Source organism: Pteronotus mesoamericanus, unplaced genomic scaffold, assembly GCF_021234165.1.
Source record: "Pteronotus mesoamericanus isolate MK-2021 breed Mesoamerican mustached bat unplaced genomic scaffold, CSHL_Meso_final contig_68, whole genome shotgun sequence".
Lineage (NCBI taxonomy): Eukaryota > Metazoa > Chordata > Mammalia > Chiroptera > Mormoopidae > Pteronotus > Pteronotus mesoamericanus.
The window spans coordinates 15,399,681-15,416,572 of NW_026555234.1; the positions used below are offsets into that span (position 1 = coordinate 15,399,681).

At 45.6% G+C, this 16,892-nt stretch overlaps 1 protein-coding gene across 1 annotated transcript; it reads right to left on the reverse strand.

Moving 5' to 3' along the window:
* Positions 1-605: 605 nt before the first annotated feature.
* Positions 606-8,711, reverse strand: CCKAR (cholecystokinin A receptor). The gene is made up of 5 exons (XM_054582247.1): positions 8,557-8,711; positions 7,632-7,883; positions 3,984-4,245; positions 2,078-2,202; positions 606-1,150 (listed from the first exon to the last, which is right to left on the reverse strand). The coding sequence occupies exons 1-5, from the start codon at positions 8,666-8,668 to the stop codon at positions 606-608; spliced, it is 1,296 nt and encodes a 431-aa protein (XP_054438222.1). The 5' UTR covers positions 8,669-8,711.
* Between the last annotated feature and the right edge of the window lie 8,181 nt (positions 8,712-16,892).

Below are 16,892 nucleotides of genomic sequence, written 5' to 3' on the forward strand. Positions count from 1 at the left end.
ATTCTAAATTCCATCGAGACAGTTCCTTATGCTATTCTGATGACAGCATACACGTACGTCTCTGAATGACCCTGACTGACTTCAGAAACAAAGTGGAGCTGTCCTCTTACTACAGAAAGAGCCAGAAGAGGGTTTGCTTCCTCTTCCCTTTTGTGGTCATGATGAGGGGTGACAACAGGACCTACATGAGTGACAGACTCCCCAGGGGCCAAGCAGCCCACAGTCCTGCAGCAGCTGAGCATGGCCGTGAGTCACTATGGAGTGAGAGCCCACCTTGGCGAGTCTAGAACCTCCTAAAACTCAGTAGGGTGCACGTCCCCTCTGGAACGTGTGCTTGGCAATTACATCTGCAGCACGAACCCTCTTGGACTCCTGTCACTGGCCTGCTGAGCTTTTCCTGATGGTGGATGTCATTGAAGATGTCCTGCCTTGAACTACCTAGATACCAAGTCATGGCCTCAGCCCAGCAGCGCGCCTGGCACCCGGATAAAGGGTGAAAAGCAGGCCGTGAAGAGTTCCCACTGCAGATGGAGCCTTTCTTCTCCCTCACTTCCCACCTCTTTCTTTTCCTCCTCCTTCCTCGGGCCCTGCAGGGCGGCGCCAGCTCACGGGGCCGGGACGGGGGCACCCACGTGGCTGTACGAGTACCTGGACAGCGAGGCCTCCGTGGTCCGGCCCTCCTCCTCCTCCCCCGCCTCTGCTCGGGCGCCTGCTCGCCCCGGGGTGGGGCAGCAGGGGAAGGTGGCCATGAAGCCAAGGCGGAACCGTTTGTTCATGAAACAGTAGATGATGGGGTTGACGCAGGACGAGGTGTAGGAGAGCAGGAGGATGAAGGAAATGGGGGTCCCCGACAGGTGGCGCTCGGCGGAGGCGGTGTCGTAGGCGCGCCAGGTGTTGGCGCTGAAGATGGGCATCCAACACAGGAAGAAGAGGACCACGATGACCATGAGCATGCGGATCACCCGCTTCTTGGCCATCAGGTTGGCCGCGGAGCCGCTGCTCCGGATGCGGCTGACCCTGCCGCTGCTGCCGCTGGAGAGCCGCTGCAGCTCCAGCGTCCGCGCGCGCGCCCGCGCGGGCTTGGCCTTCTGCAGGTAACACCCGTCGCTGTCCTCGTATCGGCCGCTGCTGCCGGTGCTCGCTTTGCGTTCTGCGTGGGCAAGTGGCAGCACTTATTACTGTTCACGATGGGCTGGGCCAAGCAGGAGGCACCACCCCTTCCCTCAAAGGGGCCAATCGAAACATGATCTGAAGAATGGGGCCGGCAACCTTGGGCCGCAATACGGGTATTTAACCTATACTACTTTTCCCTACAAGTGGAAAACTACTTGAAACTAACAAAGTAATGTATATGACATACGCCATATGCTATGTAGCATTTTGTATCTATGTAGATTATACGGATAAAAAATAATTAAGGAATGAATATCCACACTCTTTTCCTTCCTCCCTGGCCCCTCAGCGAAAAGCTATCTGCTTCCTTGGTAAGCCTCCAAACTGCTTTTCCTGTGACGAATCTAGATAATGAACAAAAGTCAACAGAAGACAAAGAAGCGGGAGAGGCTAAGCTATATGCACGGTGAAGAAGGAAGGGAAGCGTTGGAGTGAGAAAGGGAAAAAGTTAAGTCAACAAAGGTGTTGGGGTCAATTTGAGTGGACAGTGGGCTGTCATGAACGGGGCTGGGATAAAGCTTTGCGACAACTGCAGTGTGGCTGTGGAGGGAGGAGGCAGGCGGAGGGGGACTGGGGTTACAGTTAGCTTGGGTGGCGAAGGGGGGCCATTTGAATACAACCTTACAGGAAGTGTGGGGCACATGCCCCCCTTCCAAGTGGAGGTCTGTGTGTGTCATCTCATGTTGTTCCTGTGGGACCCCTTTCCAGAGGGGTGACTCCTCTGCTACACAGATGGAGAAATAGAGACACTCGGTCCCATGACGGCGCCTTATGACACAGTCTGATGAGACTTCTGAAAATCTCCAATATATTATACCCAATATATTGTGGGTATATCTAGTTAAGCTACAGAAAACAGGCTGTTTGATCTTTTGGCATAAACATATGGCTAAAAGATAGTTACCTCTGGCAGACTTCTGGCTAGCATCAAATTTTATTCCTTGGTAAAGTTCCAAAGAGATTAATCCATATGCCACCATCATCACAATTCCAGGAATAAGAAAGAGGATGAGTAACAGGAACGTGTGCCTAATAAAATAAAGAGAAATCCAATAACCAGCGATCCACTATTTCAAACTCAGATGGGATGGGAGAAATAGGGTTTGTCTCCATTGTAACTGGTCTGAGCAACCAGCGATCGCTAGCATTTAATGTCCTTGGAAATTCCATGTCGTTCATTAGAAGTTATTTTTTTTTCCAGATAAAGTCTCTTATGAAGGACTAGTTAAATTGGAAAAGTTTGGTAAGATTCTGTGCTCAAAACAAGTCTATATATAAAACTAATAAGCTTAAAAAAAGAATATGTGAATTTTGTCTTAGTAAAGCTATTATTTTTTTAAAAACCCCACAAAATAAAGAACTTACATTCACCAAAGTCGTATTAAATGTGTTACACACTAGGGTAAGCATTTTATGTGGGTAGTATTACATTTAACTCCCATAATAACCATTGAGGTAGGCAGTATTCTCATGATGCCTACTTGACATGTAAAGAAACTGAGACTTAGAGACTGACTTCAATAACTTGTCCAAAGCCACACAGCTAGTGGCAAAGGTGGGATTCACATCCAAGCACTATGATTCTGAACCTGTGCTCTCAAGCATATCAATATGCCATTTGTTGGCTCTGAACAATCAAAGAGAACAAGAGAACAATCAAAAAGCAGGGGTCGGAATGACGGCAAGCCGCCTTGGTTTTGCAAAACATGGCGTTCTGGCTGCTTCTGACACATCAGCACAGTGGCATGCTCGCTCCAGTGCCTGGTGGGGCAGAGCTATGCTTTCTCTAAACACATTTGATTCCTGAAGCATCACAGCCTCCTCTTTTATGAGCCTGGCCCCTAAATCACTTTTGTAGTCTGGCATGTGTGAGGTTAGGTGATGAGGCCATAAAATTGTCAGAGGCTCACGGTGGCTAGGCCATTTCTCATTTCAATTGGACATGTTTTGATAAGATTCCTTTTCGAGTCCCTCTCATTTGCAACATCATTCTGTGTGTGTGTGTGTGTGTGTGTTTTACTGGGTTGAAATGAAAAAAAAGGCAAAGATTATCTCAGTTTTGAGCCATTTTAAAATATCTAGCTCCCTGTTTCTAAAACATGCTTGGAATTAGTAACATAATACCCTGCATTTGTGTAGCCTTTTAAAAGATATTTAATGACATTTTTATACACACTCATTTGAATCCTACAGCCACACGATGAGGTAGATAAAAAAAATATCTATTTTAACCCTTGTATAGATAACCTCTACCTCAGAGTGCTTGTGTGAATTTGTCCCATGTCACCCAGCAAAGAAACAGGAATTAGATTCTTACTTTTTTGTTTCCAGTAAAGCGCTCTATCCAAGCACTATCGCTGCAGCCCTAAGAAAAACCACCTGGGAGCCAGGACTCACCCTCACTCCATTGTCCGCCCTTAGCCATGGCCCCCAAACCACTAGCCCAGCCCCGTACACATCACCCGGAAGCGCACTGCTTAGTGGGTGGCACACAGGCTCTGTCTCTTCAGGTTTGTGACTTTGAACACTTAACCTCTCACGTCCCACTTTTCTCATCTGTAAAATGGGGACAATAATAGTATCTACATTTTGAGAGGATTAATTGAATGAATAGATGTATGGCATTTAAAACGGAGCTCCCTAAGTGTCTGCGAGCACTGTTACCATAGAAAGAGGTTAGGATGATTCTTTGCCAAGTGTTTTCAGGAAACCGGTCCCTCAGCCACACTGGAGAATACATTCCAGTTTTTAACAAAAACTTCAAAATTGGATCAAGTTGTATCAAATGAATGAACGTTAGGCAGCCTTACCAGGATTGCTGCATAACATCATTTGGCAGTAGGAAGCGGCACATATTCGCAGTCTGGTTGTTATTTTTGGTTAAAGGCACCAAGTCGCTATAAATTGGGTACGGAGTCATGATGGTAAAGGAGAGGCACCAGGTAGCGGCAATCACCTTCAGAGCGTGGGATTTCGTCTGCCAGACCCGGGACTGTAAGGGTTTGCAAATCGCACCGTATCTCTCCAAAGATATGGCCACCAGATTAAACGTGGATACGCTCACAGAGGTGCCTGGGAAGGAACAAAGGAGGTGGTTTTGTCGGCTTTGAAATCCAAAGTTTATTTGCACATTAGCTTAAGCATATCTGATCTGCATAGGTTTGATATCAAAGGAAATTGCTCAGAGGGTAAAGCAATCTCATGTATGTATATTTTTAAAAAATGATTTATTCCCAGCTCTGTTCTGAAAAGGGTTTAAGAAAGCAGTTTAGAAGTGTATTTGCCAATTTTCAGATAAGTATAGTGAACTTTGAAAACAACCTAATGTCTTCTCGCGTTGACTGTGCTCATTAATTAATAACCAAGTGGATGCAATATGTCCCTACCCCACAGAGGAGACTTTGGAGTAACCCCCAGAAAATCTCTGATCTGAGCATGATCTGTACAGTTAAGTTGACCCCATCACCCAGTTTCTTAAGGACTGTGACCCGAGAGGTCGCTAGAGTCTGAGCTAAGGGCATTAAACCTCTTTCCGAGACATTCTAGTACATACTGTTTATAAGAGTGAAACATTCCAAATTCAAAACGTGGTTTGTTGAAAAAAAAACCCACATAATAAAGAAGGTTGAAAAGGAAAACTCCACACTATAAGTAAAGGTTTCTCTGGATGGAGGGCTAGGGTCTTCCTCTTGTTCTCCTTGCTTTTCTGTATTTTGTAGAATGAGTATGCATGGCAATGAATGAGGCAGCAAAGCATCTCATTTAAAATGATGTACTGAGGTATCGTCAAAAAAGCTTAATGTTCCTTAACTTTTGTGCTCCATATGTGTATACTTATTATAATGTCTTCTCCCCTTAAAACTTCCTTTAATTCTTTACCCATGAGTCCTGTCAATTCTTCTGCTTCTATCTTACGATAATATTTTAAACCTAAGACTTCACTGGAGCTCGGTAGCAGAAGTCCTTAGCCTGGGGCCTTTTATGAACGAAAATTAATTCCTTGAGACTTTGTATAAAAATGTTCTTTTTCTACAGAGAATATCCATACCATTTCTTAGAGACTTAAAGCAACCTGTAACCCCCAAACCATTCAATATTGGGGTGGCCAAGAAGTTCATTTCGTTTTCTCTGTACGATGGCTCTAGTGGTGCTTGGCCGTCTTTAACTTCATTGGAAACAATTTTGTTAGACCGTATTGTGGTAGCTGTCATATCAGCTTACATTTTAAAAAACTTATCAAAATTGAATTTCTGTATAGCCATTTTAATATTGAAGATGGACAAATATACACATTTTTGGCATATTATGCTTTATTATTTCAAGATAGGTAAAAATGCAACTGAAATGCAAAAAAAGATTTGTGCAGTGTATGGAGAAGGTGCTGTGACTGACCAAATGTGTCAAAAGTGGTTTGTGGAGTTTTTTGGTGATATTGACATTTTGGCCAAATAATTCTTTGCTGTGGGGCTGTCTTATGTACGGGAAGATGTTCAGCTGTTTAACAGCACCCCTGGCCTCTGCCCATTAGAAGCCAAGAGCAGGAGACAGCCAATGTACTCAAAATATCCAAATCAAAAAAGTTATTGGTGACAGTGAAAAATGTGTCTTTTCTTTTATGAAAAAAGTGTAATGGACTTTTTGGCCACCCCAACGAACACTCATGCTCTGAGAGAGGGTTGGCTCTGTGTCCCTGGACCTAAGAAGCTTGCGACATTGAGATGAGAGAATGTAGCCCCTAACTCCTCCGAGTCTAGGCTGTGCGGCGGGTCCACAGTTATTATAAACCCACTATCAGGTAAGCACCCCTCTTTTGTCTCCACGTTAGGAACTTAACGAATGTTCATTGTTAGCAATAGCATTGAAGAGAACTCAAAATTAAGGGAAGACCTGACATCACTGTTAGCAGCAGCTCAGCAAAACCATTACAATATTGCAAGCACTTTAAGAATCACCTGGCTTTTCATTTTTGCTATTTTTCAAACCATTTTTTATTCAGGTGAAATTCACATAACAAAATGTACTGTTTTAAGATGAACAAGTTTATGGCATTTAGCAAATTTTAAATTGACTTTCACGAATCCTGGCTTAAGATTCTTAAATAATATTATCATAAGGTATCTATGGACTGCTCTTACAGCTTAAAGCGCTATGAAGTTCTAATTATTATTACTACCTCATTGTTGAACAATGGTCCTTTTCCTTTGTAGTCTGTTTTTATTTTCAGAGGACTGGGACATAGAGTGACACTTCCTTAGTTATTTGTTCATGGCACGCAGGTAGGGAATTCATCTTCATTTTGTTAGTGCCATATCTCACTTCCCCAACGGGGAGAAATGAAGGCTTTTAAAGCTTTCTGGCCAGTGAAGCCTGCCTCAGCCCAGGTCTCAGTTCTGCATGTCTTGCAAGGCTCAGTTAGAACAAATCCCAGCTCCCCCTCCCCATTTCCCACCTCTCCTCCTCCTCCCAAGTAGTCCTCAGAACAGGCAGGGAACAAGGCGACTTAGCAGACAGAAGGGACCAAAAGACACGTCTTTGTTTGGCTTCAGGAGCACCAACAGCAGCTGGCAAACCGAGGCAGTGCGCTCATTTGCCACCGTGGTGCCTGCTGACCTGGGTTCAAATCCCAGCTCCGTGGCTTACCACCTGCGTGGCCTTGGGCACATTATGAGCCTCTCTGTGCTTCTGTTCCCCCCTCAGCAACAGTGGAAAGTAACTATACTTAGGGTGTTTGGTCTGTAAAATAAGATCATGGAAGTACAATCACCTATCATAACACCGGTGCATAAAATGTACTAAAAAATGCTCTTAGGATTTTCATCATTGCCATCATCATTTTGATTGGCATAGGCAGAGAGCCACATGTTTCTGCCAATCAGGGTCCACTTAGTGACCCCATAGCCCCCATGAGCAAATTCAACTGCGCTTCTAGGGACAGAGGCGTCTCTCTGAGGAACAGGCTGGGAAGTGAATCCTCAGCAGGGAGCCTAGAGCTGGGGTGACAGTGCTTTGCAAACAGCCCCTGTTCCCTAGGAAAGTAAGAGCGACACGAGAAAGAACCCTCCTCCACCCCCTCACCACCCCAAAGCTGTGGCTTGGGTTGGGTAGAGCTCCGCATACAATCAACAGCTTTCAGAAGGCAGCAGAGCAGCGTGCATCTGTCTGTCTCTCACAGAAACTAGCCAAACGAACCTCTCCTGTGGTTTCTTACCAACTTACTCTACTCCGAGACACTGATCCCTGAAACATACTACTGGGGACTGACCGCTGGGGACAGAGGGGTACTGGGCTACCGGAAAGCCAGCACCTGTGTCCTTGCCCAGGGCCCCACACAGCCCAGCATTTTGTCTTTTATGCTCAGCAGGGCTCCTCCGCCGAGGCTGTCAGGGGTCTGGGAAGGCCTGGGACTGAGTGGGGTCTGAGGTGAGCTCCGGAAATAGTCACCCCCAGCAGCAACTCACCCATGAAGTAGGTGGTGGTTTTGCAAACAGCGCTGCTGAAGATGAAATCCTTGAGCAGGTTGGGGATGAGGTTGAATGGCATGCAGAAGAGGCAGAGCATGAGGTCGCTGACGGCCAGGGACAGCAGGAAGATGTTGGTGACGGTCCTCATCCTCTTGTTCCGAATCAGCACTGTGATGACCAGCGTGTTTCCCAGCACGCTCAGCAGAAATATCAAGGAATACAAGAGAATCTGCACAGCTGGCTGCCACTCTGCAAAGAGGAACAGGGACAGGAAGGAGGGATGGAGGTTATGAGAGCAGAATGTTAAAACCTTCGCACAGGAAGCCAACAGCTATTTCCTCCTGATTTCCCCCCGCAGGGGTGTAATCCTTGAACCAACTATTCCTGCTCTGAAAATATCCTGCAGAAACAAACTGGGGGGAGCAGAGCGATTCTGTTGCTTCTAAAAGGTTGGTTTGTTAAAGGATCACTCGGGGAACCACTTTCTTAAGAACAAAGCTGCTCCAGTGAATAGTGTTTGCTTCCTTTCCTAGCTGCTAAGCATTATTTAATCACTTCTTCACGCCAGATTTGCCCCAAGAAAAGGTGACAGCTAGATTGTGACAGCACCGTTCCCGCAGTGCCCGTAAGTTGGAGCTTCCACACTTGCTCGTCCTGCCTCCTTGCTACACTTCAGCGTCTCCTCCCGCTGCTTTTGTTCCCCCAAGTCCTGGCCGTTAATCTCCGCTCTCCCGAGGGGAACCCTGAGAATGTTTGACTCCATTCTGCTTGTTGATCTCTTATCCAAACTTCTGAACAGATGACTTTATTCAGCCTTGTCTCACGAGGACGTGGTTATATTTTCTCTATCAACCTTGCCTTTGCTGATTTCCCCTTCAATGGACTAGTTTTCTGAATTAAAATAACAGTCTCTTCTGCCTACCTTTGGGCGGATGGGGCCGCTCCAAGCAGAAAAGCGTCTCATTTTCGATGCCTAGTTCGCAGGGAGGAGTGAAGTTGCTTCCGTTCACAAGAAGGCTGTCAACCACATCCATCCTTGCTGCTGCTTTCCGCCCAGTGCCGGCGAGCCGGCGAATCACTCACTGTCACTCATTCCTCTAATGACCAGAGCGTCTCCCAGATGCGACCTGCTGTGGAGGGACAGGGAGGGAGGGGTCTCCAGGTGTTGCCTTTTTCAGCCATCCCTAAAGGAGACTTGAGTTCACCGCCCTCAGTCCAGCTGGGCAAGCATTTGCACTCCCGTCTTGGAAAAGGCAGCCGATGCCAGCCAAGCCCGCTCCACCTTCCAGGCCCACCCCTCCTGTCCCCAGGCCAGCGGACGGCCTGGGCACAGCCCGGCTGTGTTAACCCTTCCCAGTGTGTTGCTGCTTTCACACACACGTGCACACACACGGAGACAAGCACATGCACAGACACAGGCGCGCACGCTCCCCTAGTCCCTCTCTTCTCTGTGTAGGCACCTGTCACCATCCCAGACAGGCAGAGCGAGGCCCAAACAGGCTGTGTGACACAGCAACACTTCACACGGTAACAGATACGACAACGCAGATCATCAGGACTAAAGGGCACAGAGGGACTGCATTTCTACCTCTTTATATGAAAGCAATTAGTGCCTTTTTAGCCTTGGAAACATGCCCAGCAATGTGTGTGCCTATAACTGCTGGCTGGTTGTTAAGTTGTTACCAACCACACTGGTATTTATTTATTTATTTTTGGGGGTGGTCTCTGCCCTTGTTAACCGAAAGGAAGGGCTACTTTTGCATACAGGTTCCTGGATCCTTATTACAAAAAAAGTTTGCAAAAGTTTCCCATTCATTTATTCATGTATTCATTGGTTTGTTCATTCAGCGCATATTCATTGAGAGTCAACCATTTGCCGGGCGTTTTTCTAGGGATGTAAGGAAATAATGAGCAAGATTATTTCAGCCCTGGAGGGGAAGTAAAGCTGGAAGATGTGATGGAGAGGAATGGATGGAAGGTGCCAATTTAGACGGGGTGGTCAGGAAAGGCCTCTCGGAGGAGGGGACCATGATCTGAGACCTGGGTGACAAGGAGGAGGAAGCTTGTGAAGATCTGGAGAAAGTGCCTTCTAGGCAGGAGAAACAGTGTTTTGGGCAGCGGCCATAGCACGTGCAAAAGCCCTGAGGTGGGGATGGGTTTGGTCTGTTTGAGGAGGGAAGAGAAGTAGGAGTGAATGAGGGGCAAACGGTGGGAGGTGAGGTTGGCGAGGGGCATGGGGCGGGGGTCTGGGTTTTCCATGAATCTCTGTGGTGTTTGAAAGCCCCTTCATGCCCATCACACAGAGGGGCTCCTCAGTTCAGACCTTGGGGAAAGCAGACCACAGCAGGACCCTGTTTCTGACATCTGCTCAGCGGCTGAAACTTGGGCTCCTTGCTGGAGGCCTCTGGGCCCCCTTCTGCAGGCACAGCTCTTTCAGCGGACAGGACTGCAGAGGCCATCTGCGCTGAACCCCTGCTGGACGCAGATGAACTAACACATTTTCACCGTCCAGGCTCAGATGTGGGGCTGGGAAGACAGGGTGGTACCCTCCTTTCTTTGAAACCATGAACATCTTATATTTGAGGCACTTAGTCATGGAAAGCAGAAGTGGAAGGAACATTGGAGAAGGGATCAGTAGTTACTAAGAGGACAGGCTTTGTTATTAGGCAGACCTGGGAGCAAATCCTGGTCTCACTGGTTACCTGCTGGGAGCTGAGAGCAAGTTTCTTAATCTCTCTAACACTCATTTCCTTCTGTCAAATGGGGACAAAAATTACTCCATAGATATTTGTTACGGAGATTGATGGATTGCCTCAAGGCAGAGCCTGACACATGAAAAGTGTTCAATAAATCACAGATAATATTAATAGCCATCAGATATGATAGCTATTTTTTGTACAAGGAAACTGAGACTCAGAGTAATCATGTGACTTGCTGGTGAGAACCAGTGGTGGATAACCACCCCCCAACCCCCCAGCCCCCCAAACCCGTGTGGGCCTGACAGGACCACCCACAGGCCACTTCCTGAGCATGGCGTGCTTTTTGTTATCTTAGCATCCTGTGGCCTGCTGGGAGCCAGGATTCCTGCCTCCGTGCCTTCTCCCAGCCACTTGTCCTGCTGGCTGAACCATCGCAGTGTGCACAGGTGGATACGGACCCCGGCCACTCGAGCGGACACAGGGCAGTACTGTCCCAACCTGGGGAGGGATAAACATGGAGGTGCAGCTCAATTGCACCCCGCTGCTATTCCCAGTGGCTGGCTGCTTCAAGCACTTCACGTGGGCAGCCATCATCATCTGTAGAGGGTCACCAAGCCATCAGCAGCCGCTGCTTCAACAGTCACGGGGAGCCTGCTGCTGCAAGCCGCAGAGCAGAGACGCAGGGGGCTCCGTGTTGACCTGGCTGGACCTGAAACAGCTCAATCTGGGACAAGTTTCTTCCTTCCTTTCTGCCCTCCCTCCCTCTCTCTTTCTTCCCTCCCTCCACATTCCTCTTCCATTCTGTTTATCGGGGGCAGGGATCGGGGTGGAATGTAGGCGGCAGGTCCTAGATTTTATAAACTTGCAAGGAGCGCATGTAGCTCACCTGAGGGCTGGGTTTTACAAGCTTCCGTGCATGTCTGACTCACCCAGGTTAGTGGCTAGAGAATGTGGATTTCCAGGCTCCCCTGCCAGAGGCCTGGGAGTCTGCATTTTTATCCTGCATCTCTGGTGATGCGAAGACCCGTCATCGCAGATCACCCCTCAGGAAGTTCGCTCGACGTCATGAAAAGCATGAGCACAGGTGTCAGGCTGCAGGGACCCCAGCTGGTCTGCACCACCAGCTGTGGGACAGGAATGAATTCCTTCCCTTTTCTGAGTCTTAGCTTGCTCATCTGCAAAAAGTGCATAACAAACCCAATGCTACCTAGAAACACAGCAACATATGAAAAGCACTTAGAACAATACCTGGAGCTCAGCACTGGACACTAACTATTATTATTAATGGATTAGGATGAATTCTAGGGAAGCCGTATTTATCCCCTTGATCATCCCCTTGATTAAGTGTTTGTATCTCCTGTACCCTAGCATGGCGTCGGGAATATACTATGTGTTTGGAATACATAAATGAATAAAGAGCAAAAAAATTAGAGCCAATACTGCATTGCTTATCATGCCCTTTTATAACTCTATTGCTTTGGTTCTTTTCCTGGCCACACTTGGATTTTTTACTCCGAGTTTCTGAGCCAGGGTTATCATAGATTTAAACTGAAAAAGAGAGAATTCCAAAGAGAGATGCGAGGGCTTTTAAGGGAAGAGGTGATGCATTTTCTAGGATGATAACCCTCATTTCATTCCTCTTTGTGAATATCTTTTAAGTGCCAGGCACTGTGCCAGGTGCTGAGGATAAGCTATGAGCAAAGTTGATGGAAATTCTCAGTCCGCTGCGGGAGACCGGTGATAAATAGACTGGACAAGATGCAAGTGCCCCTCTTGCCTCAGAGCCCTATTTGCTGATTGGGCACCATTCCAGGCAAGTGGATTAAAAGTTACTTAACTGAAATGAGAAAGCGTAAATGCCACCTCTCTCCCCGAGATACACCGTACAGGGCCAAGGGCAAGCACGGGTGCCTTCTCCGGTCTGCCAAGCCCTTTGGGGGTGAGGCCTCTTCTCTGGCCACTACTGCCCTAGAAGGGCAGAACACGAAGGATCTGAATGGGCTCCTGGCTAAGGAAATTTGTAGCTGCTCCCCAAACAATTCTCCATCTTAAACTATTGTTCAAAGACACCTAAAAGGGTTCATTATAACATGAATCACATGCTCACTGCAAATTGTTTTGAAATGAGCTATATGTAAGTATAAATATAACACAAATTTCAGGGCTCCACCTGACTTATTATTTTTTTTAAATTTTATTTGTCAGTTACAGTTGACATTCAATGTCATTTTGTGGTGGTTTCAGGTGTGCAGCATAGGGGTTAGGCAATCAGATACTTGGCACGGTGTTCCCCCTGGTATTTCCAGGGCCCGCCTGGCACCGCGCAGAGAGACTGCACTATTATTGCCTAGATTCCCTGTGTTGTACCTTACATCCCCATGGCTGTTTTGCAACTACCAATTTGTGCTTTTTAATCCTTCACCTTTTCACCCAGCCCTGCCAACTCCTCCTCCCATCTAGCATCCATCAGTCTATTCTCTATCTGTGAGGCTGTTTCAATATTGTTTTCTCGTGGTTTTTTGTTGTTGTTGTTGTTCTTTAGATTCCACATAGAAGTGAAGCCATGCAGTACCCGTCTTTCTCTGTCTATTTCACTTAGCATAATAGCCTCTTGCTCCATCCACACTGCACGTTGACTTATTCTTAATGTGGCGCTACTTTCAGAGAAACAACGCAGAAGCCAGAGAGAGTTAACAGGTAATTGCATATTGCAGGGCAGCCTGACATTTTAAAAAAATTCTCCTAGGCAATTTCCCCCTCGGCTGCTCAGCATGTCACTCTCTCAGTTCCTTATTCTTCTTTCTTGTCCCAGACTCACCCAGACTGTGTGGCAGGCGCTAGCCACAGTCTGGGTGACTCTTCCTTCCTTCCTCTAACCATCTCAGACTCCTAGAAGTGACCGGTTGGACTTTCTTCCCCCTCACGCTGCGCTGGGTGCACTGGGTTACTCTGGAGCGGGCCATGCCCGGCGGCTGGGGCACCCTGCCCCTACAGAGGACTGTGCGCGGCCACCCTGTGGAGTTCTCCCATTGGCTGCCCTTTCTGGAGAAGTTACAATGGATCATTTCAGATGAATAAAAATCTCCCTGCTACAGAGGAAGGCAAGGTCCCTGTCTGTCCGAGGAGGCGGTTACTTAGCAAGCCACAGCTTCATTCCAGCGAGTAGCTTTGCCTCTCTCTGTCTCCATTTCCGCATCTGGAAAATGGCTTAGCAGAGGTAACACCTACCTCAGAGCGCGGCTGGGACAGGACACGCCGCAATGTGTGTAAAGCACCCAGCAGAAGTTTTGTCATGTCATAAGGGCTCAGTAAATGACGACGATGATGGCGATGATACTCTATCTTGTTTCATGTTGATAGGAACATGAAAATCATCCTCAGTACTACTGCTTCAAAAGAATGTTTATTAGTGGTTTGGTGAATGTTTTTCTAGCCTTTTCCTCTAAAAACATTTTTAAGAAAGCAAATTTGGAATCATACTCTATGTATGATATTCATCTTTCTTACAAGTTTTTGAAAGTATATTTTTAAGATAAATTTTTTCCCTCAAAATGAGATGTATAGCTTTAGTAGCATTCCAAAAAAAGTATATATATTTTTGAAAGTTAGAATAAAGTAAAAAAAAAATTACCCAGAGAATTAAAATGCACTTGACGTGCATAAAGTTTTGCATATTCATTTTTTGTACTTCGTGTTATTTCATCATCACGCTTCCATACTTTTCTATTGTGCTAGTGATGCCTATTATTCCATTAACAGTGTGTGCTTTAATTGACTAAGATACTTCCATACACTTGGATATTTAGTTATTTTTAGACTTCTGCTTTTATAAGTGACACTATAGCAAACACTCTTTTTCCACATTTTTTTAAAAATATTTTTTATTTTTCAATTACAGTTGTCATACACTATTATATTAGTTTCAGGTGTACAGCCCAGTGACTTTTTATACACTTACAAAGTGATCACAGTGATACATCTAGTACACATCTGACACGATACTTAGTTATTATAATATTATTGACTCTATTGCCTGTGCTGTACTTTACCTCCCCAGGACTAATCTACAACAGCCAATTTGTGCTTCTTAATCCCTTCACCTTCTTACTCAGTCCCCCAACACTCCTCCCATCTGGTAACCATCAAAATGTTCTCTGTATAAGTCTGTTTCTGTTCTGCTTGTTTGTTTATTTTGCTATTTTAGATTCCACATATAAGTGAAATCATATGACATTTGTTTTTCTCTGACTGATCTCACTCAACACAATACCCTGAAGGTCCATCCATGCAGCTGCAGATGGCAAGATTTCGTTCTTATGGCTAAATCATATTCCATTGTATGTATGCACCATTTTTCATTATCCATTCATCTATTGATGAACACTTATGTTGCTTCCATGTCTTGGTTATTATATATAATGTTGCAATAAACACAGATAATTTACTCTTTTGGGTTGCTTGGGATAAACATCTAGAAGTGGAATTGCTGAGTCCTTTGTTACCTCTTGTTCTAACCTTTATTTGAAAGTCTATTTTGTCTGGTATAAGTATGGCTACCCCAGCTTTTTTGTGCGTGTTTCTATTTTCATAACATATTTTTTCTATTCCTTTACTTTAAGTCTCTCTATGTGTGTTTTGATCTGAAGTGTGTCTCTTGTAGACAGCATATGGAAGGGTCTTTTTTTGTTATCCATTCAGCCACTGTATGTCTTTTGATGGAAGCACTTAATCCAGTTATATTTAAAGAAATTTTGATAAATATGTACTTATTTATTATTCATATTTTTTATCTTTTTTCTTTTTTTTTTTAAGGAACATTCTTTAACATTTCATAAAATACTGGTATGGTGGTAATGAACTCCTTGAGCTTTTTTTTTTTTTTTTTTGTCTGGGAAAATCTTTACCTGTCCTTCAGTTCTAAATAATAGCTTTGCAGGGTCATCTTAGTTGTAGATCCCGTGTTTCATCACTTTGTTTATTTCTTGCCAATCCCTTCTAGCCTGCAAAGTTTCTGTTAAGGAATCAGTGGACAGCCTTATGGGAGCTTCCTTTTTGGTAACTAACTGCTTTTCTCACTGCTTTTAAGATTCTCTAATTGTCTTTAACCTTTGGCATTTTAATTATGATGTGTCTTGGTATAGTCTTCTTTGGGTTCATCTTCTTTGGTATCCCTGTGCTTCTTGGATTTTTGTATTTATTTCCTTCACCAGGTTAGAAAAGTTTTCATCGTTATTTTTTCACATAGATTTTAAATTTCTTGTTCTATATCTTTTCCTTCCTGCACCCCCATGATGTGAATGTTGCTGCTCTTGAAGTTGTCCTAAAGTCTCCTTATACTAGCCTCATTTTAATTTTTTTTCTTTTTCCTATCCAGATTGGGTGTTTTCTTCTTCTTTATCTCCCGAATTCCTGGCTTGATTCTCTGCTTCATCTACTCCACTTTTGATCCCCTGCAATGTATTCTTTATTTTAGTTACTGTATTCTTCATTTCTGACTAGATTTTTTTTTAAGTTATCTACCTCCATTTTTATGTTTCCTATTTCTTTGTTGAATTTCTCACTTCTTTTGCTCTCCCCTAAGTTCACTGAGTATCCTTATAACCAGTATTTTGAACTCTGTATCAGGTAGATTGCTTGTCTCCATTTTGTTTAGTTCTTTTTCTGGAGTTTTGTTCTGTTCTTTTATTCAAGATATGTTTCTTTGTCTCCTCATTTTGGCAGCCTCCCTGCATTTGTTTCTATGTATTAGGTAGAGCTGCTATGTCTCCCAGGCTTGGCAGAGTGGCCTTATGCAGTAGGTGTCCTATAGGGCCTACTGGTGCAACCTCCCAGGTCACTTGAGCTAGATGCTCCAAGTGTACCCCTTGTGTGGGCTACGTGCACCCTTCTGTTGTGTTTGAGCCTTGATTGCTGTTGACACATCAATGGGAGGGATTTACCTCCAGGCTGATAGGCTGGGAGTACTGGCCATGACCACTGTGGAGAATTTGCTGTGCAGAGGCTGACCCCATGGAGCAGAACTCACTTCACTGGGGCTCAGGTATCCTCCAAGTCCACCCCCTGAGTGTGTCACATATGAAGGTGGTGGGGTGGTGCTATAGCATCAGTCTGAAGCTGTAAACTGGCTGCACTGGCTCTGGGGCCCCCTGGGAGGTTCAGGCCGAGATCAGCCACTGCCTGTGCCCTGTCCATGGCCACGCAGCATGAGATACAAAGGGATCTGGAGACGACTGCTGTTTGTGCTGGGATTAGTGGTGCCAGGAGAGTCCAAGCTGTGAACTAAGGCTGGCTGCCACTAGAGCCAGACCAGGGGCCGCTTAGTGAGAGGGACGGGGCACACTGCTGCCTGGTGCTACTTGTTTGGGAGATTTTAGGAAAGTCTGCAGCATAAGCTAAAGCAGGCTATTTGTAGGAAAAAGCCACTGGAAATGACTTGGGTGGGTCCCAAAATTTGATGAAGTGGGGTGGGGTCTCTGGGAATCACCAGGGCAGGTAGTAGGAAACTACCAGCCAGGTAGATGGAAACTCAGATATGGTGCCCATCTGCTGGCTTTCCTGA

Bases quoted from the DNA above. Each gene is read 5' to 3' on its own strand.
- CCKAR (XM_054582247.1), bottom strand. From the start codon at position 8,668: ATGGATGTGGTTGACAGCCTTCTTGTGAACGGAAGCAACTTCACTCCT. The intron at 4,246-7,631 runs GTGAGTTGCTGC...GTTCCTTCCCAG, and splicing joins AACCACCACCTACTTCATGG to GCACCTCTGTGAGCGTATCC. The intron at 1,151-2,077 runs GTAACTATCTTT...TTGCCCACGCAG, and splicing joins TAGCCAGAAGTCTGCCAGAG to AACGCAAAGCGAGCACCGGC.